The sequence below is a fragment of the Pristis pectinata genome, chromosome 18 (assembly GCF_009764475.1).
Source record: "Pristis pectinata isolate sPriPec2 chromosome 18, sPriPec2.1.pri, whole genome shotgun sequence".
In the NCBI taxonomy this organism is placed as follows: domain Eukaryota; kingdom Metazoa; phylum Chordata; class Chondrichthyes; order Rhinopristiformes; family Pristidae; genus Pristis; species Pristis pectinata.
Genome location: NC_067422.1, coordinates 1014647 through 1036778, shown reverse-complemented (window position 1 = coordinate 1036778; position 22132 = coordinate 1014647). Strand labels below are relative to the sequence as shown.

The 22132-nt window shown below is 43.5% G+C and overlaps 1 protein-coding gene across 2 annotated transcripts in view; it reads right to left on the bottom strand.

The window, feature by feature from the left end:
• Positions 1 to 22132, bottom strand: part of LOC127579999 (monocyte to macrophage differentiation factor-like) — a 49127-nt gene that overhangs the window by 12335 nt on the left and 14660 nt on the right. Inside the window, exons 2-4 of one of the 2 annotated variants that reach the window (XM_052033119.1) lie at positions 11405 to 11503; positions 4407 to 4488; positions 108 to 268 (exon numbers count right to left, since the gene is read on the bottom strand). In XM_052033119.1, coding sequence (XP_051889079.1) covers positions 108 to 268; positions 4407 to 4484 — 239 coding nt within the window. In that variant the 5' untranslated portion in view covers positions 4485 to 4488; positions 11405 to 11503. The remainder of the gene's footprint in view (positions 1 to 107; positions 269 to 4406; positions 4489 to 11404; positions 11504 to 22132) is intronic. The other variant, XM_052033118.1, reaches the window with a different exon arrangement.

Sequence of the window (22132 nt, the reverse complement as noted above, 5' to 3'; positions counted from 1 at the left end):
TCAGAGCTTGCACAATACAGCAGAGTGGTCAATGGCCTCTGTGACCAGTAGATGTACGAACTAAAATTGACCCCATTGAAAAAATGGAGAATGTTAGCAAACACTACCTCAAGTGACTCTTCTTCCATGCAATAATGTGGAAAAAAGTAGAAACGATGAACAATGCACAAAGCCCCACGCCATACATCCAGGCAGTAATCTTCTCCCACCGGTCATCTGATAGCCTGTGAAGCAATGTGCTGCCAACAATTGCTGGAACAATGAGAAACTGGGAAGAAAACATAATCCAATTCAGCAGTTTTTTACTTCCTCACATCTCTACTGGCTACCTTTGCCGATGGGGTAGGTTTCCATCTCCTCCCTCAGGAGGTGCGTGGATTTCTGATCCAGCTAACTGGAGTGTGGTGACTTGAGCTGGAAACTGCACAATGTTTGTGTGTGAGGTGAAGATAGCACTGGGTCCAGCTCAGATCAATTAAACACTCACCATTGGATTGTTTTCTCTAGAGCACCGGAGGCTGAGGGGAGACCTGATGGAAGTATTTAAAATTACGAGACGCACAGATAGCCAAAATGTTTTCCCTTGGGTGGAAATGTTGAATAATAAAGGGCATAGTTTTAAGGTGAGATGGGGAAAGTTTAAAGGGGATGTGCGGGAAAAGTTTTCTTTTATAGAGAGTAGTGGGTGCCTGGAACGTGCTGTCAGGGCTGGTAGCGGAAGCAGATATGATAGTGGCATTCAAGAAGCATTTAGACAGGCACGTGAATAGGGAAGGATGTGGATCATATGCAGGCAGAAGGGATTAGTTTAATTTGGCATCATGATCAGCACAGACATTGTGGGTTGAAGGGCCTGTTCCTGTACTGTACTGTACTGTTAGAAATGCTTACAATGAATAAGGATGAATGTATCTTGTCTGTATGGGTCACTGCCATACATATTTGTTTAAATTGTTATACCTAATGAAGAACTATTACAATAAACTGCACTTAATATGGCTAATTATCACAAGGTAATACATAGAAGTAAACAGACAAAAACTGACAGAGCTAAGGAAGAAAATTTTAGAAGAGAAACCTAAAGTCTGTCAAAGGACTGAGTTCTAACCAATATCTTTTAATGGAAAAAAAAAGTTGTGTGTGACAAAAGTTGTGTGCGTGTGAGAGAGTTGGTGTGTGTGTGGGTGTGTGTGTGTTGGGGTGCATGTGTGTGGGGATGGGTTTTGGAGGGGGCTGCTGACATTGTAAAAATTGGGAGAGGTTTGTTTAATTAAACTTTCAAACAAGAGAAATACTACATTCATTGTTGGGCTTCACCTCCATTGCTTCAAAAGTTCCTGCAAGCTTCAGGTTTCCTGTTGACTAAATATGCACCTGCTACTCAGGTACAGGTTGAAGCCTTGCCAGATTTTACATGCTTCTTTCTCCCTCTACTATGACAATTTACACCTCTCCTAACCATTTTATAGAGTCATATAGGCCAGAAACAGGCCCTTCAGCCCAACTTGTCCATGCCAACTGTGTCGCCCAGCGAGCTAGTCCCATCTGCCCACGTTGGCCCATGGACTTATCAAGATGGCTTCTAAATGTTGCTAATGTGCCCACCTCAACCACTATTTCTGGCAGCTCATTCCAAATCCGCACCACCCTTTGTGTGAAGAAGCTTCCCCTGATGTCCCTTTTAAATCTCTCACCTAAATCTTAAAACTTGTTTTTAGCAGCCTCCCTGTGAAAAAGACTATGTGCTTTCACCCTGTCTATGCCCCTCATGATCTTATACACCTCTATCAGGTCACCCCTCAATCTCCTACATTCCAGGGAATAAAGTCCTAGTCTACGCAACCTCTCCTTGTAACTCAGGCCCCCAAGTCCAGGCAACACCCTGGTAAGTCTTTTCTGCATTCTTTATAGTTTATTGACACCTTTCCTATAACAGGGGGATCAAAACTGGATACAATACTCCAAGTGTGACCTGACCAATGTCTTATATAACTGCAACATAACTTCCCATCTCCTATACTCAATGCCCTGACTGATGAAGGCCTGCATGCCAAACACCTTCTTCACCACTCCGTCTACCTACGACACCACTTTCAGCGAACTATGCACTTACAATCCTAGGTCCGTCTGTTCCATAACACTCCCCGGGGCCCTACCATTCACTGTACAAGTCCTGCCCTGGTTTGATCTCTCAAAATGCAATACCTCATATTTATCTGGATTGAAAGCTGTTTGCCAATCCTCAGCCCACATACCCAGCTGATCAAGGTCCCCCTGTAATTTTTCATAACCTTCTACACTGTCTAAAACACCACCTATCTTAGTATCATCTGCAAACTTACGAACCATACCTTGTACATTCACATCCAAATCGTTTATATAAATTACAAACAACAAAGGTCCCAGCACTGACCCCTGTGGCACACCACTAGACACAGGCCTCCAGTCTGAGAAATAACCCCTGACCTCTGCGTCCTACCACTGAGCCAATTATGAATCCAATCCGCTATCTCCCCCAGGATCCCATGCAATCTAACCTTCCAGACTAGCCTGCCATGAGGGATTTTGTCAAAGGCCTTGCTAAAGTCCATATAGACAACATCCACTGCCCTACCCTCTTGGTTTTGTCAGACATGAATTCTCACTCACAAGGCTGTGCTGACCGTCCCAAATCAGACCCTTCCTCCCCTGTTGGTAGATCCTGTCCTTCAGAATCCCCTCCAGCAATTTACCCACCACCAATGTCAGGCTCACTGGCCTGTTGTTTCCTGTTTTCTATACTCTTCTAAACTAACTTTCTAAACTTGTCCCAAACCATCAGCAAATGGGTTATTTAATCACACACCTTATATCAAATAATTCCTTTCTGTTTCTTCCTTGTCCCAAACCTTCCCTGACTTTGTAATATCCATGTCATCTGCGAATTCTGATGAAAGACCTTTGATCTAACACATCAACTCTAGTTCCCTCTCCACAGGTGTTGCCTTAGCATTTTCTGTTTTTAGGCCAATTCAAGGCTTCAGTGATATTAGCAGCTTTTTATCCATGGAATTATTCATAGTATTGCAGAGTTGTACCCTTCAGTCCCCATGCAAAATGTCACTAAAACAAATTCCAATTAAGTTTGAACTGCTTTATTTAAGAACTTATCTATTTACCAGGTGCTTTGTGAAAGACACTATAAAAACACAATTCCTTCTTTATAAAAAACTGACAAGAAAACCAAAAGAGACCCAGGGGCAAAGGTGTGAGGGAAGGAGATACATTTTGTTAAATACTACTGCAACAATTGAAGGGTTACCTTGTAGATGTGTATAAAATCATGAGGTGAATGCACAGTCTTTTTCCCAGGGAAGGGGAATAAAAGCTAGAAGGCATAGGTTTAAGGTGAAAAGTGAAAGATTTAAAGGGGACCCAAGGGCAACTTCTTCATGCAGAGGTTGGTGCATATCTGGAATGAGCTGCCAGAGAAAGCGGTTGAGGCAGGTACAATAACAACATTCAAAAGACATTTGGTTAAGTACGTGGATAGAAGGTATTTAGAGGGATATGGGCCAAACCCAGGCAAACTGGACTAGCTTGTTTTGCACCATGGATGTGTAGGGCCAAAGGGCCTGTTTTCATGCTGTATTACTCAATGACTATAATAGAAAGAAAGGGGAATATGTCAGGAGACGGAGTGGGCTCCTCAATCCTGCATTGGCATTCAATATTCAGGGTCTTTTAAGAGACTGTTAGATAGGTACATGGAGCTGAGAAAAATAGAGGGCTATGGGTAAGCCTAGTAATTTCTAGGGTAGGGACACGTTCGGCACAGCTTTGTGGGCTGAAGGGCCTGAATTGTGCTGTAGTTTTTCTATGTTCTATGTTCTATCATTATCAATCTTCCAACTCAACTCCCTTTCCCACCTGATCTCCATATCCCTCGATTCCCCCAACATCCAAAAAGCCACGGATCTCAGCTTGAATATACTCAATAACTGAGCATACTCAGCCCTCTGAAGGAGAAAATTCCAAGCATTTACAACGTCTCTAAGTGAAGGATTTTTTTTTAATCTCAGACCTTGATGCTGACTCCTTATCATAAAACAACGCCCCCTAGTTCTGGAGTCTGCAGCCTTAGGAAATGGACTAATAGAATCTTCAAAGTATAGAGGGCTGTAAGGATTTCCTATTACAGAATGCTCAGGAGTGACTCACTGCAATTCCATGCTTGCTACTTGCATCTGTGTGGGCTGTACCCATGGAACTGAAATCTGAGGTTTTCCTCAAACAGAAGGAGATAGAAAGTATTCTTTTGATCTCAAACAGAAATGCAGGTAAATCACTCAACTTAAGCCTGAGAGACTTCACTTCCACCTCTCCTCTCCCCAAGAAAAAACCCTGGCAGGCAAGGAAATACTTACTGCGTGTGTATAACAGTTTGCAGCATGTTCATAGGCAGTGGGCTGGTACCGGGAATTAGCTGGAGGTCTGTTATTCATAAACCTATAAAGAAAAGAACGAATTAATTCAGTGAGAGCTTACTGTGTTAAAATTGCCTACATTACAATATTGATTTCACTTCAAAGGCACTTCACTGGCTGAATAGTGCTCTGCAACATTGCAAGAGGCCATGAATCAATTCAATTTATTTCTTTAAGTGTGAGCTTTTTTCACTGGCTAGTCTTTGCCTTGAACTACAGCCAAAAGCAGCAAAACTTTACCTGTATCAATTAGAGTATATCTCCAGGATTAGAACCAGCCGAACAAGGGCATAGATGAGGGCCATGTGGGGCACAGATGGATGAATGTGCAGTCTTTTTCCCTCAGAGTTGGGGAATCAAGAACTAGAGGACATAGGTTCAGGGTGAAAGGGGAGAGATTTAATAGGAAGTTGAGGGGCAACTTTTTCACCCAGAGGGTGGGCCATATTAGATCTGTCAGAGGAAGTGGTTGAGGCAGGTACATTAACAAAGGCACTTGGATAGGAAAGGTTTAGAGAAGGATATGGGCCAAACATAGCAAATAGGACTAGCTTAGATGGGAACCTTGGTTGGCATGGATCAGTTGGGGCGAAGGGCCTTCTGTGCTGTATGACTTCATGACTCTAAATACAAATTAAAGGTACCAGATCATACCTTATGAGCCGCTGAGGTTCTTAACTATTTATTTCTGCAAGAAAAGCAACCTTTTTAAAAGCATTGCCCACGATTTAACCTAACTAAAAGGAGGGGATGAAGAGCCTCGACCTGAAACGTCGACTGTCCATTTCCCATCATAGATGCTGCCTGACCTGCTGAGTTCTTCCAGCATTTTGTGTATTGGAACCTAACCAAGTTGCTTGTGAGGTGTTTATATAGAATAATGAATGCTTGACAGTCAGGCCTGCCTACTTCTTTCTGTAACACACGTTGTTGAATGGGTCACTGCACTTCATTCTTTCTGGGAATAAGAGGTGGTTTCAGACTTTGAAAACTATTCTTGTGCTGCAGGGATTGCGTGACTGTGCTGAGGTAATATCTTGTGCAACAAGTCCAGACACTCAGATATCAGTTCTGCATGCTTGTGTCACAAGACAAGTCTAACATGAAGCACAGATTTTCACAAAAATATCCAAATGCCTGCAGCAAAACTCTGACCAAAATTTCCATCGGGTGAATTTATTAGTGATACCCACGAAATAATCTCCAGAATATTCAAGCAAGTACTCAGGAAGCTGAGGATAAATACCTCAGTCATGAAATTGTGTCAGAAGATGCCAGGAAGACCCCAATTCAAATCTCAATTTCAACTGTCTTAACAAATCTCAGCTAGGAGAGCAAATGGACTTTACAACTAAAGAAAAGGAGAGATACTAAAAAATGGAGACAAGTTGAAAATCAAATAAAAATTACAGATGCTGGAGATCTTAAATAAAAAAGCAAAAAGTGCTTGAAAAATCAGCAGACCTATCAGCATTCTGTGGAAAGAGAAACAGTTGATATTTCATATCCAGGATCCTTCATCAGATCTGGGAGAGAAAGAAATCAAGTTAGTTTTCAGTAGCAGAGACAATGCATGAGGGATGGATAGAACAAAGGAAATATGCATTTGGAACCCATGGCCTAATTAGGGACAGTCAGCATGGCTTTGTGCAGGGCAAATCACATCTTACTAACTTGATTGAGTTGACGACAAAAGGTGATTGATGAAAGTAGAGCTGTAGATGTTGTCTATGTGGATTTTAGTAAGGCTTTAGACAAGGTCCCTCATGGGAGGCTCATCCAGAGGATTAAGATGATGGGATCCATGGTGACTTGGGTGTTTGGATTTAGATTTGGCTTGCCCATAGAAGGCAGAGGTCAATGGGACTTATTCTGGCGAGATGTCTGTGAATAGTGATGTTCAGCAGGGATCCATACTGGGACTTGGATGAAAATGCAAATGGGTGGGTCAGTAAATTCACAGATGATGCAAAGATTGGTGGCATTGTGGATAGTGTAGAAGATTGCCAAAAGATACAGAAGGATATAGATCAGTTGCAGATATGAGTGGAGACATGGCAGACGGAGTTTAATCTGGGCACTTTGGGAGATCAAATGCAAAGGGACAGAGCACTGTTAATGGCAAGACCCTTAACAGTGTTGATGTACAGAGGGATCTTGGGGCCCAAGTCCATAGTTCCCTAAATGTGGCTCCACAGGTTGATAGGGTGATAAAGAAGGTGTACGGCACGCTTGCCTTTATTAGTTGAGGCATTGAGTTCAAGAGACAGAAAGTTATGTTGCAATTTTATCAAACTTTGGTTAGGCTATATCTGGAGTATTGCATTCAGTTCTAGCTGCCCCATTATAGGAAGGATGTGGAGGCTATGGAGATAAAAAGCAGAGAATGCTCTAAATGTTTAGCAGGTCAGGCAGCATCTTTGGAAAGCGTTAACTCTTTCTCTCCAAGATGCTCCTCAACCTGCTGAGCATTCTTTGTTTACACTGTTACTTCCATCTACCAAGAAACAACAATCATTAACTATCGGTATCAATTTCAAACATTGCTGTTTACAGGACCTTAAATCTGTAGTGAATGTTGGATTGAAAGAGTGAACCACTCACTAGTTCAAACTCCATGTGCAATACACATAATAAAAGAGTTTTATCTTTTGAAGCAACCGATACACAAGTCAGTATAATTGTATAAGCTGCAGAGAGTTGTGGACACAGCCCAGCGCAACACAGACACCAGCCTCCCCTCCTTGGACTCTCGTTGTCTTGGTGTAGCAGCCAGTATAATCAAAGCCCCCACCAACCTGGGACAGTCTCTCTTCTCTCCTCTTCCATCGGGTAAAAGATACAGGAACCTGAGGGCACGTACCACCAGACTTAAGGACAGCTTCTACCCCACTGTGATAAGACTATTGAACGGTTCCCTTATACAATGAGATGGACTCTGACCTCACGATCTACCTTGTTGTGACCTTGCACCATATTGCACTGCACTTTCTCTGTAAGATGGTGCCGGAGCGTGTAGCTCTGACACTTTACTCTGTACTGTTACTGTTTTTACCTGTACTACATCAATGCACTCTGTACTAACTCAATGTAACTACACTGTGTAATGAATTGACCTGTACGATCAGTTTGTAAGACAAGCCTTTCACTGTACCTCGGTACAAGTGACAATAATAAACCAATACCAATGCCAAAGCATTGAGATAACATGACAGAGGGCTACATAAAAGCAGGAATCTCTCTTCTTCCTTTGGATTTTAATGAAGGAAAAGCTAAATATGAATAGGGTTTCAATCCTATTAACATTTTTTCTAGTCATCTGCAATTTCAGGCAGGTTATGAATTAAAATTAAGGAATACCTCATCTCGGACTTGCTATGAACTGCCATTAATTATAAAAAGAAACAAGCAGATTGTTTCATAACTTAAAGGGAATTGCTAATTTCATATACAGTTTATCATATACCTAGGATGACATAGAACGATGTCATTGGGCCCAGCAGTTCCATGTTGGCTCCCAGGAGTACAGTCTCATCAGTCACAATCCCCCTCTCCTTACTTCTGTACCTTATATTCCAGCAGGGTAGTCTACAACTCGGTGGCATGAGCATTGAATTCACCAACTTTCGGTAAACTACTCCCCCTCTATCCCTTTTCTCTCTCCTCTGGATCTACCTGCCCATCACCCACACACTCCTCCCACTGGTTCCCCTCTCCCACTACTCCCCTTTGCCCTCCCCACCTCCCTGCCTTGATTCCATGCTGCACCTTCCTATCCTATCAGATTCCATTATTTTCAGCCCTTTGTCAGATCTACCTATTACCTCTTAGCTTGTGGCGCTATTTGGACTCTCCCTTCTCGCTGCCTATCACCCCTCTCCCCCTGGACCCACCTATCACCTGCTAGCTCTTGCTCCACCCCTTCCCTCCACCTTCTTATACAGGCTATCTCCCCTCTATCTTACAGTCCAGATGAAGGGTCTTGATCCAAAATGTTTACTGTCCATTTCCCTCCATAGAGCTGCCTGACCCACTGAGTTCCTCCAACATAGAACATTACAGCACAGTACAGGCCCTTTGGCCCACAATGTTGTGCCGACATTTTATCCTGCTCTAAGATCTATCTAACCCTTCCCTCCCACATACCCCTCCATTTTCCTATCATTCATGTACCTATCTAAGACTCTCTTAAATGTCCCTAATGGATCTGCCTCCACCACCTCTGCCGGCAGTGCGTTCCACGCACCCACCACTCTGTGTAAAAAAACTTACCCCTGACATCCCCCCATACCTTCCTCCAATCACCTTAAAATTATGCTCCCGTATGTGAGCCCCTTTCGCCCTGGGAAAACGTCTCTGACTCTCCACTCGACCTATGCCTCTTATCATCCTGTACACCTCTATCAAGTCACTTCTCGTCCTCCTTTGCTCCAAAGAGAAAAGCCCTAGCTTGCTCAACCTAACCTCATAAGACATGCTCCCAATCCAGGTAGCATCCTGGTAAATCTCCTCTACACCCTCCCTAAAGCTTCCACATCCTTCCTATAATGGGGCGAGCAGAACTGAACATAATACTCCAAGTGTGGTCTAACCAGAGTTCTATAGAGCTGCAACATTACCACAAGGCTCTTGAACTCAATACCCTGACTAATGAAGGCCAACACACCATACACCTTCTTAACAACCCAATTAACCTGTGCGGCAACCTTGAGGGATCTATGGACATGGACCCCAAGATCACTCTGTTCCTCCACACTGCTAAGAGTCCTGTCATTAACCTTGCATTCTGCCTTCAAATTCGATCTTCCAAAGTGTATCACTTCACACTTTTCCGGGTTGAACTCCATCTGCCACTTCTCAGCCCAGCTCTGCATCCTATCAACATCCTGTTGTAACCCACAGCAACCTTCCACAGTATCCACAACATCACCAACTTTCGGGTCATCTGCATATTGTGTGTTGCTCCAGATTCCAGCATCTGCAGTCTTTTGTGTCTCCTTATTTTCTTATACTCCTAAAGCTTATTCTCTCTCACACACACATACAACTATCAAAACTTTGATTCTTTTTGCTATTAATCTACACTATAGGGTAATTTACAGTGGACAATTACAGATAGTCAACGAAATAAATAAATTGTAATTTTCTTTGTCCACAGGAATTCCAAAAGAGGACCAAAGTTAACATAAGCAGGACTTAACATTTCCACATCTAACCTAACCCAGATGAACAAACCCCACAAACTACCTTCAGTGTACACATAAAGACTACAACTACCTCATGTACACAAAACATTCACTCCTTAGTGCATGGTAACAGTAGTGTTTGTATCTGCAAAATGTACTGCAGTTAGACGCCTATGCTAATCCAACAGTACCTTCAAAACCCACAATTGCTACCATTAAGGAGAACAAGGGTAGCAAGTGTCTGGGAACACTGCCCCAAGCTGCAAACAAGACATACTTGGAAATATCTCATTCCTTCAGTTGGCTGGTTCTAAATCCTGGATCTGTGTAAAGGAAAAGTACTGTGGGAGAATCTTCATGATGAGAATTGCAGCAATTCAATATCACCTTAAGGGCAATTAGGGCTGGGGAATAAATATTAGCCTTTCCAGTTATACTTGTTTTTCCAAAGTACGAAGAAGACTAAATTTGTTTTCTTTCCCTGAACCAAAGTGCATTGAAAGCCCACGGAGACTTTGAAAACATATCTGTATGCAAATGATTAATAACGCAATTTCAAATAACAAATACAGGGCCACCTATTCATCAGCTGAGACCTATATGACTGGTGCCAAGCCAGGCCAGGCCAGGCATACAGAAGCTCCCTTTCCATCATCACTGTACTGGAGTGTCAGCTTAGCATCTCAGCATCTTTTGAGGTGGAAGTGAAGAGGATGTTTCCTCTTGTGGGAGAATCTAGAACCAGGGTGACTGTTTAAACACAGAAAAGAGGGTTGAGTGTCCTTGGAACTCCCTTCCTCAAAGGACATTGTCTTTGAATAGCTTTGAGGCAGAGGTAGATAAATTTTTGATAAGCATGGCAGGGGTGGGGACAGGAAACAGGTGGAAAGTTACCAAAGGTAGGCATAAAGCAGAGTTGAGGTCACAATCAGATGAACTATGATTTTATTGAATGGGGGAGCTGGCTCATGGGCTGAGTGATCTACTCTTACTCCTAATTCTTATACTCTTAAGGTTTTTTTTGCGCTTGAGCTTCTGGAATGAGACTTAATCCCAGAACCATCTAACAAAATGTTAAGTGTCTTACAATCTGAAACACCGAGACCCAAATTAGCGGGGACATTTAACAGACTCTTAGATAGACACTCGAATGATAGTGAAATGGAGGGCTATGTGGGAGGGAGGGGTTAGCTAGATCTGAGAGCAGGACAAAATGTCAGCACAACACTGTGGGCCGAAGGGCCTGTACTGTGTTGTAATGTTCTACGTTCAATAATTTGTATTTATGCATCCCTTTAGTGGAGCAAATGTCCCAAGGGACTTCACAAGAGCAATTATCAGAATAATTAGACTCTTGAGACATATTTAGGTGATATAAGAGCAGATAACCAATAGCTTTTCAAAGGGGTAAATTCTGAAAAGGAAAAAAGAAAGCTTTGGGGTTTCACAGTTGAAGGCTTTGCTATCAACAACAGACAGAGCAAAAACTGGCTGATGTCTTTCATGTGGCTTGGATGGTACTTTGTCCAGTGAAACCACAAATAACCAGCATCACTTGGCAATAGCAGCTTAGAAAACAATGCTCAGCCTAAAGCAATCTAATTTATTTTTGAACCTCGTCACCGCCCACCCTCAAATTTAGATAATTTCTACCCAATATCAGGTATCAGGAATTCCCAAGGATATTTTTCAAGCATTCACTGAGCGTGTACATAGGCATTCAGCAGGTTTTCAGCAACATTCAATGGTTACCTTTTGTCATAGCAGAGAGGGTGTTAACTGGCCCACCAGGTCTCTACCAGACTCATTCCTATGCCTGTACACATGATGCAGTCCTTGTTCATCTTCTCTCTGAGAAGGAGATATTCTTGTTAGAGGTAAGGGCAGACAACTGCGGGCGATCCCTGCATGAAACAGCAATGCACTCATGGGCACAATCTCCATCTACCCTAATTACTATTTACTGAAAAAGTATCAAATACAATCCACGTTCACTCACTGATTTGATAAAAGAACAGGCACGGTAGTGTAGTGGTTAGCATAATGCTTTACAGTGCCAGCAGCCCAGGTTCAATTCCAGCAGCTGTCTGTAAGGAGTTTGTACGTTCTCCCCATACCTGCGTGGGTTTCCTCCGAGTACTCCGGTTTCCTCCCAGATTCCAAAGATGTAAGGGTTAGGAAGTTTTGGGCATGCTATGCTGGCGCCGGAAGCGTGACGACACTTGTGGGCTGCCCACAGAACACTCTATGCAAAAAATGCATTTCGCTGTGTGTTTCAATGTACGTGTGACTGATAAAGATCTGATCTGATCTGATCTAGCTATTGTGAGACTTACAGAACAGGATTGTTAGGTTTCCCAGTGAAACACTGCAATAAACTGACATTGTTGGTTTCAGCACAGAATTCCTTATTGATCTATTCCAGGTGCTCAGAATTTTCAGCACGCAGCACAGCAGGGGCATCCTACCACACAGGACGGACAAACTCTTCCAGTTAATGCATGACTGAAACTGTAATGATGGGAGACAAAGGTATGGATGGGAGAGTTAACCCTGGAGACGAGGGATCTGGGTAGCCTCATGAAAAACAGTGGCTGCTGGAGTTCCAAGGAGATCTTCCAAGGCCTTAGTGAGGCACTCTGCCAGGAGATGGTCAGGTACATTTCTGTAAGGACATTTAGTCTTGGAATACTTGCACTTTGCTGAAACCTGCAAGGTAAATACACATTCCTTCTCTGCCTGCTCCTGGAGGAACAACATGGCAGAGATCAGCAGCAACTGCTTGGAATAATCCTGAGGTTAGGAAGTCAAGAATGACTATAGTCTTGACCTCCAAGGGCAAAGCATTTGGAGCATGCACAAAGTTGTATCTAAAGCTGTAGGTGGTCAGAGATCTCAGTGACGACCAGGAATGCACCTTGAGTGTTGGCTAGTTAAATTACAATTTCAGTGGAAATGAGGTTAGTAAAACCTGGTTATTCTGTGAGTATACAAACCCATTTTTTTTTCCAAATGAGTGAGATTGTGTTTAAGTTCTCATGACACTGTGCACAAAGTTTTCTAGTTTCTTGGGCAGTATTAATCCCAACTACATTGCTAAATAAATTAAATACTTATTCATACTGTTTTCTGACATTGCTGTCACTGACGATTTTGCTTAAAAGTATTATGGGATTTCAAACACTCTGAGTGTAAATTGCTCTGTCACACTTGCAGGAGATGATAAAACAATGTACATATACCGAACCTTCCTTCTTATTACTTTTGTTAAAGAGAAACTATCAATTGCCATGAAGTTACACTTAATATTTCCCACACATCAGGCTCGGGATCCATCCATTTGTACTGCTAAATGCAGTAAGCAGGCACTGTCATTTCACTCATTGATCAACATAAATCAACAGTAACTCAACTGCAACATCCTCCAGTAATCTCAGAGCGTTTCTGCCCTTCCCTTTCTATAGGGTACATTTCTCTCACAACATGAATTTGGGTTGATTCAATCCAAGCTTGCTCAAATTCACAATAGTACCAGAGGCCATTAGTACTGATAATGAAAGAAATGTGGGAGCTAAACAAATGCAGGAAAGGGAACTCTTTTGAAATTCTGATTAATGCATGCTGTTCAAATCATTCAGTTCATGTCTTGTCTGTCCTGGAAGTGTTTGCTGTACAACAGATAGTTTTATTCTGCACTTAACCTTTGCTATACTTGTCTTGGAAAGTATTTGATGGGACAGTGTCGAGGGAGTTTTACTCTATGCACTAACTTTGCTGTACTATTCCTGAGCTGTTCCTGCTCTGGGAGTGTTTGGTGAGATAATATTGAGTGAGTTTTATTCTAAAACTTAACCCTGACATTCCCCTTATATCTTCCTCCAATCACCTTAAAATTATGTCCCCTCGTGTGAGCCATTGTCGCCCTGGGAAAAAGTCTCTGACTGTCCACTCGACCTATGCCTCTTATCATCTTGTACATCTCTATCAAGTCTTAATAATTATTATTTATGTTTCTTTAGGATTTGGGCATTAGAACTGACCAATTCCTATGCAAGATGTCCATCCATAATATTAACTCAGTTCTTCTCTCTTTATTAACACTGCTTAACCAGTTGGGGTATGTTCTACAGCTCTGATCTGCATTTCACAGCTTTTATATTCCCTTTTGTTTCTTTTCTCGTGAACTTCCCTCCTTAATCTATCGACCAGAAAGGCTTCATCAAAAGCTCATCCACCTCAGCAAACTCGATCTCACCCTATCAGAGATATTCCCTTTGTCCTATCCACTCCCCCACAACACTTAAAACTAACTTGTTCCTTCTCTGTCTCAGTCTGGGGACGGGTCTTCAACCTGAAACATCAACTCTGTTTTGCTTCCCACAGAAGTTGCCCGACCTGCTGAGTGTTTCCAGCATTTTCTGTTTTTATTTCAGATTTCTGGAATCTGCAGTTTCTTGATTTTGATGCCCACCTCTAATTGTCCTGAACAGAATGCCAGGTCGGATAAGAGGACATTTAAGGATTAACCACATTACTGTGGCTCTGGGGCCACCAAGGCCAAATTTCCTATCCTAAAGGATATTGATAAACCACATGGATTTGTAATGGTATTTAGTTGTGGGCATGCTATGTTGGCACCGGAAGCATGGTGACACTTGCGGGCTGCCCCCAGAACACTCTACACAAAAGATGCATTTCACTGTGTGTTTCGATGTACATGTGACTAATGAAGAAATCTAACAAAAAAAAATCTAATCTAATTAAACCAGCTTTTCTTATCTATATCCACAGATAATGAATTAAATTTGCATGGGTCATCATTACTAAGACTAGCTGTCTAAATAAATAAGCAGATAATCAATTCAAATAATTATCTTTTTTCCCAGCGTTGAGGAATTAAGGACATAGGTAGGTGAGAGGGTGGTCAGTATATGGAATGAACTGCCAGAGGAAGTGGTTGAGACAGGTACATTAACAACATTTAAAAGGTACTTGGACAGGTACATGGATAGAAGGTTAAGAGGGATATGGGCCTAACGCGGGCAAATGAGACTAGCTTAATTGGGCATCAAGGTCGGCATGGACTAGTTGGGCCAAAGGGCCTGTTTCCCTGCTGTATGACTCTATGATGCTAATATTCTATGAATCTAACTTGGGCAGCGTGGAATTGCTCGGCTCCTTCACCAATGTTCATTAAGGTTTAAGTAAAGGGAGTTACACCAACTCCTTTGCACCTTGCCACTGATTTCTCCCTCTGTGATTTGTGTGTGAGACACAAACCTTGCAGAGATTAATAAACTGTCCTTCCAGCACTAATGAAGCTTACTTGTTGACAGAAACAAGCTATGCACAAGGGATTCACTGTTATCATATAAAAGAAACACCAGCAGCAACATTTAAAAAACAAACTGTATTACATATTGGTTGTGACAGTGCTCACCATCATTGATTACTGAAGAAAATATTGTTTTCTAGAGGGAATGCCAAAATATTGCCGACTAGAAGGAATGCCATGCTATGCTAGATCTAGTTTTAGGAAATGAACCGGGACAGGTGAAGGATCTATTGGTGGGTGAGCATTTGGGGGACAGTGACCATTGCTCCATAACCTTTAAAACTGTCGTGGACAGGGACAGGTGCAGAGAGGACAAGAAGATATTTAATTGGGGAAGGGTGAACTATGAGGCTATAAGGACAGAACTTGGGAGTGTAAATTGGGATGTCCTTTTTGAAGGGAAATGTACTATGGAGATGTGGTCAATGTTCAGGGATCTTATGCAGGATGTTAGGGATAAATATGTCCCGGTGAGGCAGAGAAGGAATGACAGGGTGAAGGAACCATGCGTGATGAGAGAGGTGGAACGACTAGTTAGGGAGAAGAAGGTAGCATACATAAGGTATAAGCAGCAAGGTTCAGACAGGGCCCGTGAGGAATATAGAGTAGCGAGGAAGGAACTTAAGAAAGGGCTGAGGAGAGCTAGAAGGGGACATGAAAAGGCGTTGGCTAGTAGGGTTAAGGAAAATCCCAAGGCCTTTTTCACTTACGTGAAGGGTAGGAGGATGGCTAGGGTAAAGGTAGGTCCGATTAGAGACAAAGGTGGGAGAATGTGCCTGGAGGTGGCGGAAGTGGGAGAAGTTCTCAATGAATACTTCTCTTCGGTATTCACCAAGGAGAGGGGTCTCGATGATGCGGAAGGGAGTGCTGGTAAGGGTAATGTTCTCGAGGTTGTAGATATCAAGACAGAGGATGTGTTGAAGTTGTTAAATAATATCAAGACAGATAAATCTCCAGGGCCTGACGGGATATTCCCCAGGCTGCTTCGAGAGGCGAGGGAGGAGATTGTTGAACCGCTGGTAAGGATCTTTGAGTCCTCGTTGTCCACAGGGATGGTGCCGGAGGATTGGAGGGTGGCGAATGTTGTCCCCTTGTTCAAAAAAGGTAGTAGGGATAGTCCAGGGAATTACAGACCGGTGAGTCTCACGTCTGTGGTGGGTAAGCTGTTAGAAAGGATTCTAAGGGATAGGATCTATGAACACCTAGAGAATCATGGACTGATTAGGGACAGCCAGCATGGCTTTGTGAAGGGAAGATCTTGCCTCACAAGCCTGATAGAGTTCTTTGAGGAGGTGACGAGGAAGATTGATGAGGGTAGTGTGGTGGATGTGGTCTATATGGATTTTAGTAAGGCATTTGATAAGGTTCCTCATGGTAGGCTTCTTCAGAAGGTCAGAGGCCAAGGGATCCAGGGAAGCTTGGTTGTGTGGATTAGGAATTGGCTTGCCTGTAGAAAGCAGAGGGTTGTGGTGGAGGGAGTGCCCTCGGATTGGACGGCGGTGACTAGTGGTGTCCCGCAGGGATCGGTTCTGGGACCTCTACTTTTTGTGATGTTTATAGATGACTTAGATGAGGGGGTGGAAGGCTGGGTTTGTAAGTTTGCGGACGACACTAAGGTCGGCGGTGTTATGGATAGTGTGGAGGGCTGTCGGAGCTTACAGAGGGATATTGATAGGATGCAGAGCTGGGCTGACAAGTGGCAGATGGAGTTCAATCCGGAGAAGTGTGAGGTGGTACACTTTGGAAGGACAAACTCCAGGGCAGAGTACGAGGTAAATGGCAAGGTACTTGGCAGTGTACAGGAGCAGAGGGATCGGGGGGTTCATATTCACAGTTCACTGAAAGTTGCCTCACAGGTGGATAGAGCAGTTAAGAAGGCCTATGGGATGTTAGCTTTCATAAATCGTGGGATTGAGTTTAAGAGCCGCGAAGTGATGATGCAGCTTTACAAAACTCTAGTCAGACCACACTTAGAGTACTGTGTTCAGTTCTGGTCACCGCATTATAGGAAGGATGTGGAGGCGTTGGAGAGGGTGCAGAGGAGATTTACCAGGATGCTGCCTGGATTAGAGCGTATGGAATATGAGGAAAGGCTTAAGGTGCTAGGGCTTTATTCACTGGAAAGGAGGAGGATGAGAGAAGACATGATAGAGGTATATAAAATATTGAGAGGAATAGATAGAGTAGACACTCAGCACTTCCTTCCCAGGGCACCAATGCTCAAGACAAGAGGGCATGGCTTTAAGGTTATGGGTGGGAGGTTCAGGGGAGATGTCAGGGGGAGGTTTTTCACCCAGAGAGTGGTTGGTGCATGGAATGCACTGCCTGGGGTGGTGGTGGAGGCAGATACATTGGACAGGTTCAAGAGTTTGTTGGATAGGCATATGGAGGAATGTGAGATAGAGGGATATGCGGGAGGAAAGGGTTAGATAGTGTGAGGGTGGTTTGATGGACGGCACAACATAGTGGGCCGAAGGGCCTGTTTTGTGCTGTATGGTTCTATGGTTTTTCTTAAGATAGTCCATTCTTCTTTTAAAGTCAAGTAATTAATTATACAATAATGTTCTTGGATTTAAAATTTTACACTGATACAGGATTCCAGTGTCTTTTTTCTCCCTGAATCAGCCTGACATTATGATAGCAACAATGTGCAGCTCCACATGTCCTGGTGTCGATGTCAGAAAACTCAGCTTGAATAAGGAACATTTTTCAGCACCTCACCATTACATAGTGCACCAACATCTTATATATCATCTAATATTTTCTGATGGTACTCTCTCATTCTCTTACTAAAAACCCTCTTCAGAATACCTTCAGTCTTTATCTCACCTGCCCTTGCCAACTGCTATCCCATCTCCCAGGTTTTTGAACTAATATTACCTCACAACGTTGTGTGCATCATTGCAAAATTTCTTCAATTATGTTTGCACCCTGCAGTAGCACTGTAACAAAAGTCTCTTCTACTCCCATCCCTCATTCCTTTTCTCTTCTCGTGGCCAGAGCCAGGGCTCCTATCACCCTGGGCTCCCTGGCCACTGGATGAAGATCTTCTGTGAAAACCATGTGGTTGATAATATGCAATGGCAATCCCATTTTAAAAGAAACCATGCACAGGCAATTTCTACTCCACAATATGAAGCTGGGACCTGGAACGTCAGTACCCTCATGGTCAATCCTAATAGCAACAGATCTGAACACTGCTCTGTTGTCATAGCACAGGATCTCAGCATTGTCATTGCCTCACTGAGATGGCCAGCTTGAAGAACAGGGCAGTGGGTACACCTACTTATGGAGAGGCAACTAGAAAAGGAATGCCTCCTTCACAGGGCGAGTTCCGTCTTCCACAGCTACAGAGAAAGTGCAGTGCAATAAGGTGCAAGGTCACAAAAAGGTAGATCATGAGGTCAGAGTCCATCTCATTGTATAAGGGAACCGTTCAATAGTCTTATCACAGTGGGGTAGAAGCTGTCCTTAAGCCTGGTGGTACATGCCTTCAGGCTTCTGTATCTTCTACCTGATGGAAGAGGAGAGAAGAGAGAATGACCTGGGTGGGTGGGGTCTTTGATTATGCTGGCTGCTTCGCCAAGGCAGCGAGAGGTAAAAGAGTCCAAGGAGGAGAGGCTGGTTTCCATGACACACTGGGCTGTGTCCACAACTCTCTGCAGTTTCTTGCGGTCCTGGGCAGAGTACTTGCCATAGCAAGCCGTGATGCATCCAGATAGGATGCATAGCGCATCAATAAAAGTTGGTGAGTGTCAAAGGTTACATACCCTTTGGCACTCAACACTAAGACAGAAAGTAGCAAACCCTCTGGCAAGACAAATACAATAAGGAAGGAGTAAGGAAGGCTAAATCAGTTGGGGTACTTCTCCTGAGAGAATAATTGGAGCATGGCTTCATCATAATAAACATATGGTTTCATCAGAGAGCCAAGCACAGTCTATTACTTGCCAAGCATTGGCAGGTGGTAGACTGTCTCACTGTTCAAATGAGGGATCACAAAGATGTTTGCATGACCTATGTCATGACAGGTTCAGGCACAGGTTCCCATGCACCTGCTGATTTATCACCAAGAAGGACTAAGAAGTTGGGGGGGGGGGGGGGGTGGAGGTGGGTGCTGTCAGAGTAGCCTCAGTGAGTAAATGCAGTGCACTTCATACATAGTACACAAACCAGCACTGTCAGTGACAGAGAGAATGAATGTTTAAGGTGGTAGATAGGGCCCTAACCAACCAGGTTACTTTGTCCTGAATGGTGTTGAGTTTCTTGAAAACTGTTAGAGCTGCACTCGTTCAGGCGAGTGCTGAATGTTCCACTACACTCCTGACATAGAATCATTCAGCATTGAAACAGACCTTTGGCCAACAAGTCCATGTCCATCATCAAGCACCCACTTACACACCAGAGGAGGATAGGACTGGCCCTCAGACTGAGATTCTAAATCGGACTAAGGCCAATTTTGATGGCATCAGAAGGGATCTGGCATAGACTGGATTGGAATAGGCTGTTTTCTGGCAAAGAGATGCTTGGTAGGTGGGAAGCTTTCAAAAGTGAAATATTGAGAGTACAGAATCTGTATGTTCCTGTTGGAATAAAAGGCAAGGCTAACAGGTTTAGGGAACTTTGGTTATTGAGGGATATTGAGGCCCTAGCAAAGAAAAAGGAGAAGGTATATATCAGGTACAGGCAGTTAGGATCAAATGAGGCACTTGAGGAGTATAAGAAATGCAAGAGAACACTTAAGAGTGGAATCAGGAAGGCAAAAAGAGGACACAAAGTTGCTCTGCCAGACAGGGTGAAAGAGAATCCCAAGGGTTTCTATAACTATATTAAGAACAGAAGGGTAGCAAGGGTCAAAATTGTTCCTCTTGAAGATCAGCATGGTCATCTATGCATGGAGCCGGAAGAGATGGGGGAGATCTTAAATGAATTTTTTGCATTTGTATTTACTATGGAGACAGACACAAAGACTACAGACTGAGGCAAAATAGTGAGGTCATGGACCGTATCCAGATTACGGAAGAGGGGGTGCTGGCTATCTTGAGGTGAATGAAGGTGGATAAATCCCCATGGCCAGACAAGGTGTCCTCTTGGACCTTATGGGAGGCTAGTGCAGAGGACTGGAGGATAGCTAATGTGGTTCCATTGTTCAAGAAAGGCTCTAAGAATAAGTTGGGAAATTATAGGCCGGTGTATCTGACGTCAGTCATGGGTAAGTTATTGGAAGGTATTCTGAGGGACAGGATATATAAGTAATTGGATAGACAGAGTCTGATTAGGGAGAGTTGACATGGCTTTGTGTGTGGTAGGTCATGGCTAACCAAGTTCTTTGAGGAGGTTACCAAGAAGGTCGATGAGGGAAAGGCGGTGGACATTGTCTACATGGACTTTAGCAAGGCCTTTGACAAAGTCCTGCATGGAAGGCTACTCCAGAAGGTGAAGTCACTTGGCATTCAGGATGAAGTAGCCAAATGGATTCAACACCGGCTTTGTGGGAGAAGTCAGAGAGTGGTAGTAGATGGTTGTCTCTCTGACTGGAGACTTGTGACTAGTGGTGGGTTCGTTGTTAACATCTATATTAATGTGACCTACTACTTAATAAGCCCATGCCTGAATGTTGTCTAGGTCTTGCTGAATGCAGGCATGGTCTGCTTCATTTACTGAGTTGTGAATGGAGTTGAATATTGTGCAATCATCAAAAAAAAATCGCTACTTCTGACCTCATGACGGAAGGAAGCTCACTGATGAAGCAGCTGACGATGACTTAGCTTTGGAGTTTGCCTTGAAGAACTCCTGCAGTGATGTCCTGAGCCTGTGATGATTGACCTCCATCAACACAACCATATTTCTCAGTGTGTGTTACGAGCCCAGCCTTTGAAGTGTTTTCCCTCTGGTTTTACCTGGGCTCCTTGATGTCACTCTCAGTCAAATACCATCTTGATGACAAGAGTCCTGATGAAGGGTCTTGGCCCAAAACGTCAGCTGTTCATTTCCCTCCATAGATGCTGCCTGACCTGCAGAGTTCCTCCAGCATTTTGTGTGTGTTGCTCCAGAATCAGAATCAGGTTTACTATCATTGACACATGACGTGAAATGTGTCGTTTTGTAGCAGCAGTACAGTGCAAAGACATAAAAACTAATAAATTACAAAAATAAATAAATAGTGCAAAAAAGAGGAATAATGAGGTAGTGTTCACAGGTTCATGAATTGTTCAGAAATCTGATGGTGGAGGGGAAGAAGCTGTTCCTGAATCATTAAGTGTGAGTCTTCAGGCTCCTGTACCTCGTCCCCGATGGTAGTAATGAAAAGAGGGTGTATCCCGGATGGTGAGGGTCATTAATGATGGATGCTGCCTTCTTGAGGCACCACCTCTTGTAGATGTCCTCGATGGGGGGGGGAAGGGTCATGTCAGTGATGGAGCTGGCTGAGCCTATAACTCTCTGCAGCCTCTTGCGATCTTGTGCATTGGAGGCTCCATACCAGGCTGTGACACAACCAATCAGAATGCTCTAAACATCTGTAGATATTTACAAGAGTCTTTGGTGACACAACAAATCTCCTCAAACTCCTAATGAAGTAGAGCCGCTGGCGTGCCTTCTTCATGACTGCATCAATATGTTGGGCCCAGGATAGATCCCCTGAGATGTTGACGCTCAGGAACTTGAAGCTGCTCACCCTTTCCACTGTTGATTCCACAGTGTGTATTTTTGATACTTCCCCTTCCTGAATTCCACAATCATTTTCTTGGTCTTGCTGACATTGAGTGCGAGGTTGTTGTTGTGATACCACTGAACCAGCTGATCTATCTCACTGCTATAAGCCTCCTCATCGCCATCTGAGAATCTACCAACAACAGTAGTGTCATCAGTGAATTTATAGTTTGAGCTGTGCTTAGCCATACAGTTGTGAGTGTAGACAGAGTAGAGCAGTGGGCTAAGCATGCATTCTTGAGGTGTGCCTGTGTTGACAGTCAGCGAAGAGATGTTACCATTCTACACTGATTGTGGTCTCCCTAGAAGGAAGTCGAAGATCTAGTTGCAGAGGGAGATACAGAGGCCCAGCTTTTGAATCTTGTTGATTAGTACTGAGGGAATGATTGTGTTGAACGCCGAGCTGTAATCGATAAACAGTAGCCTGACGTGTG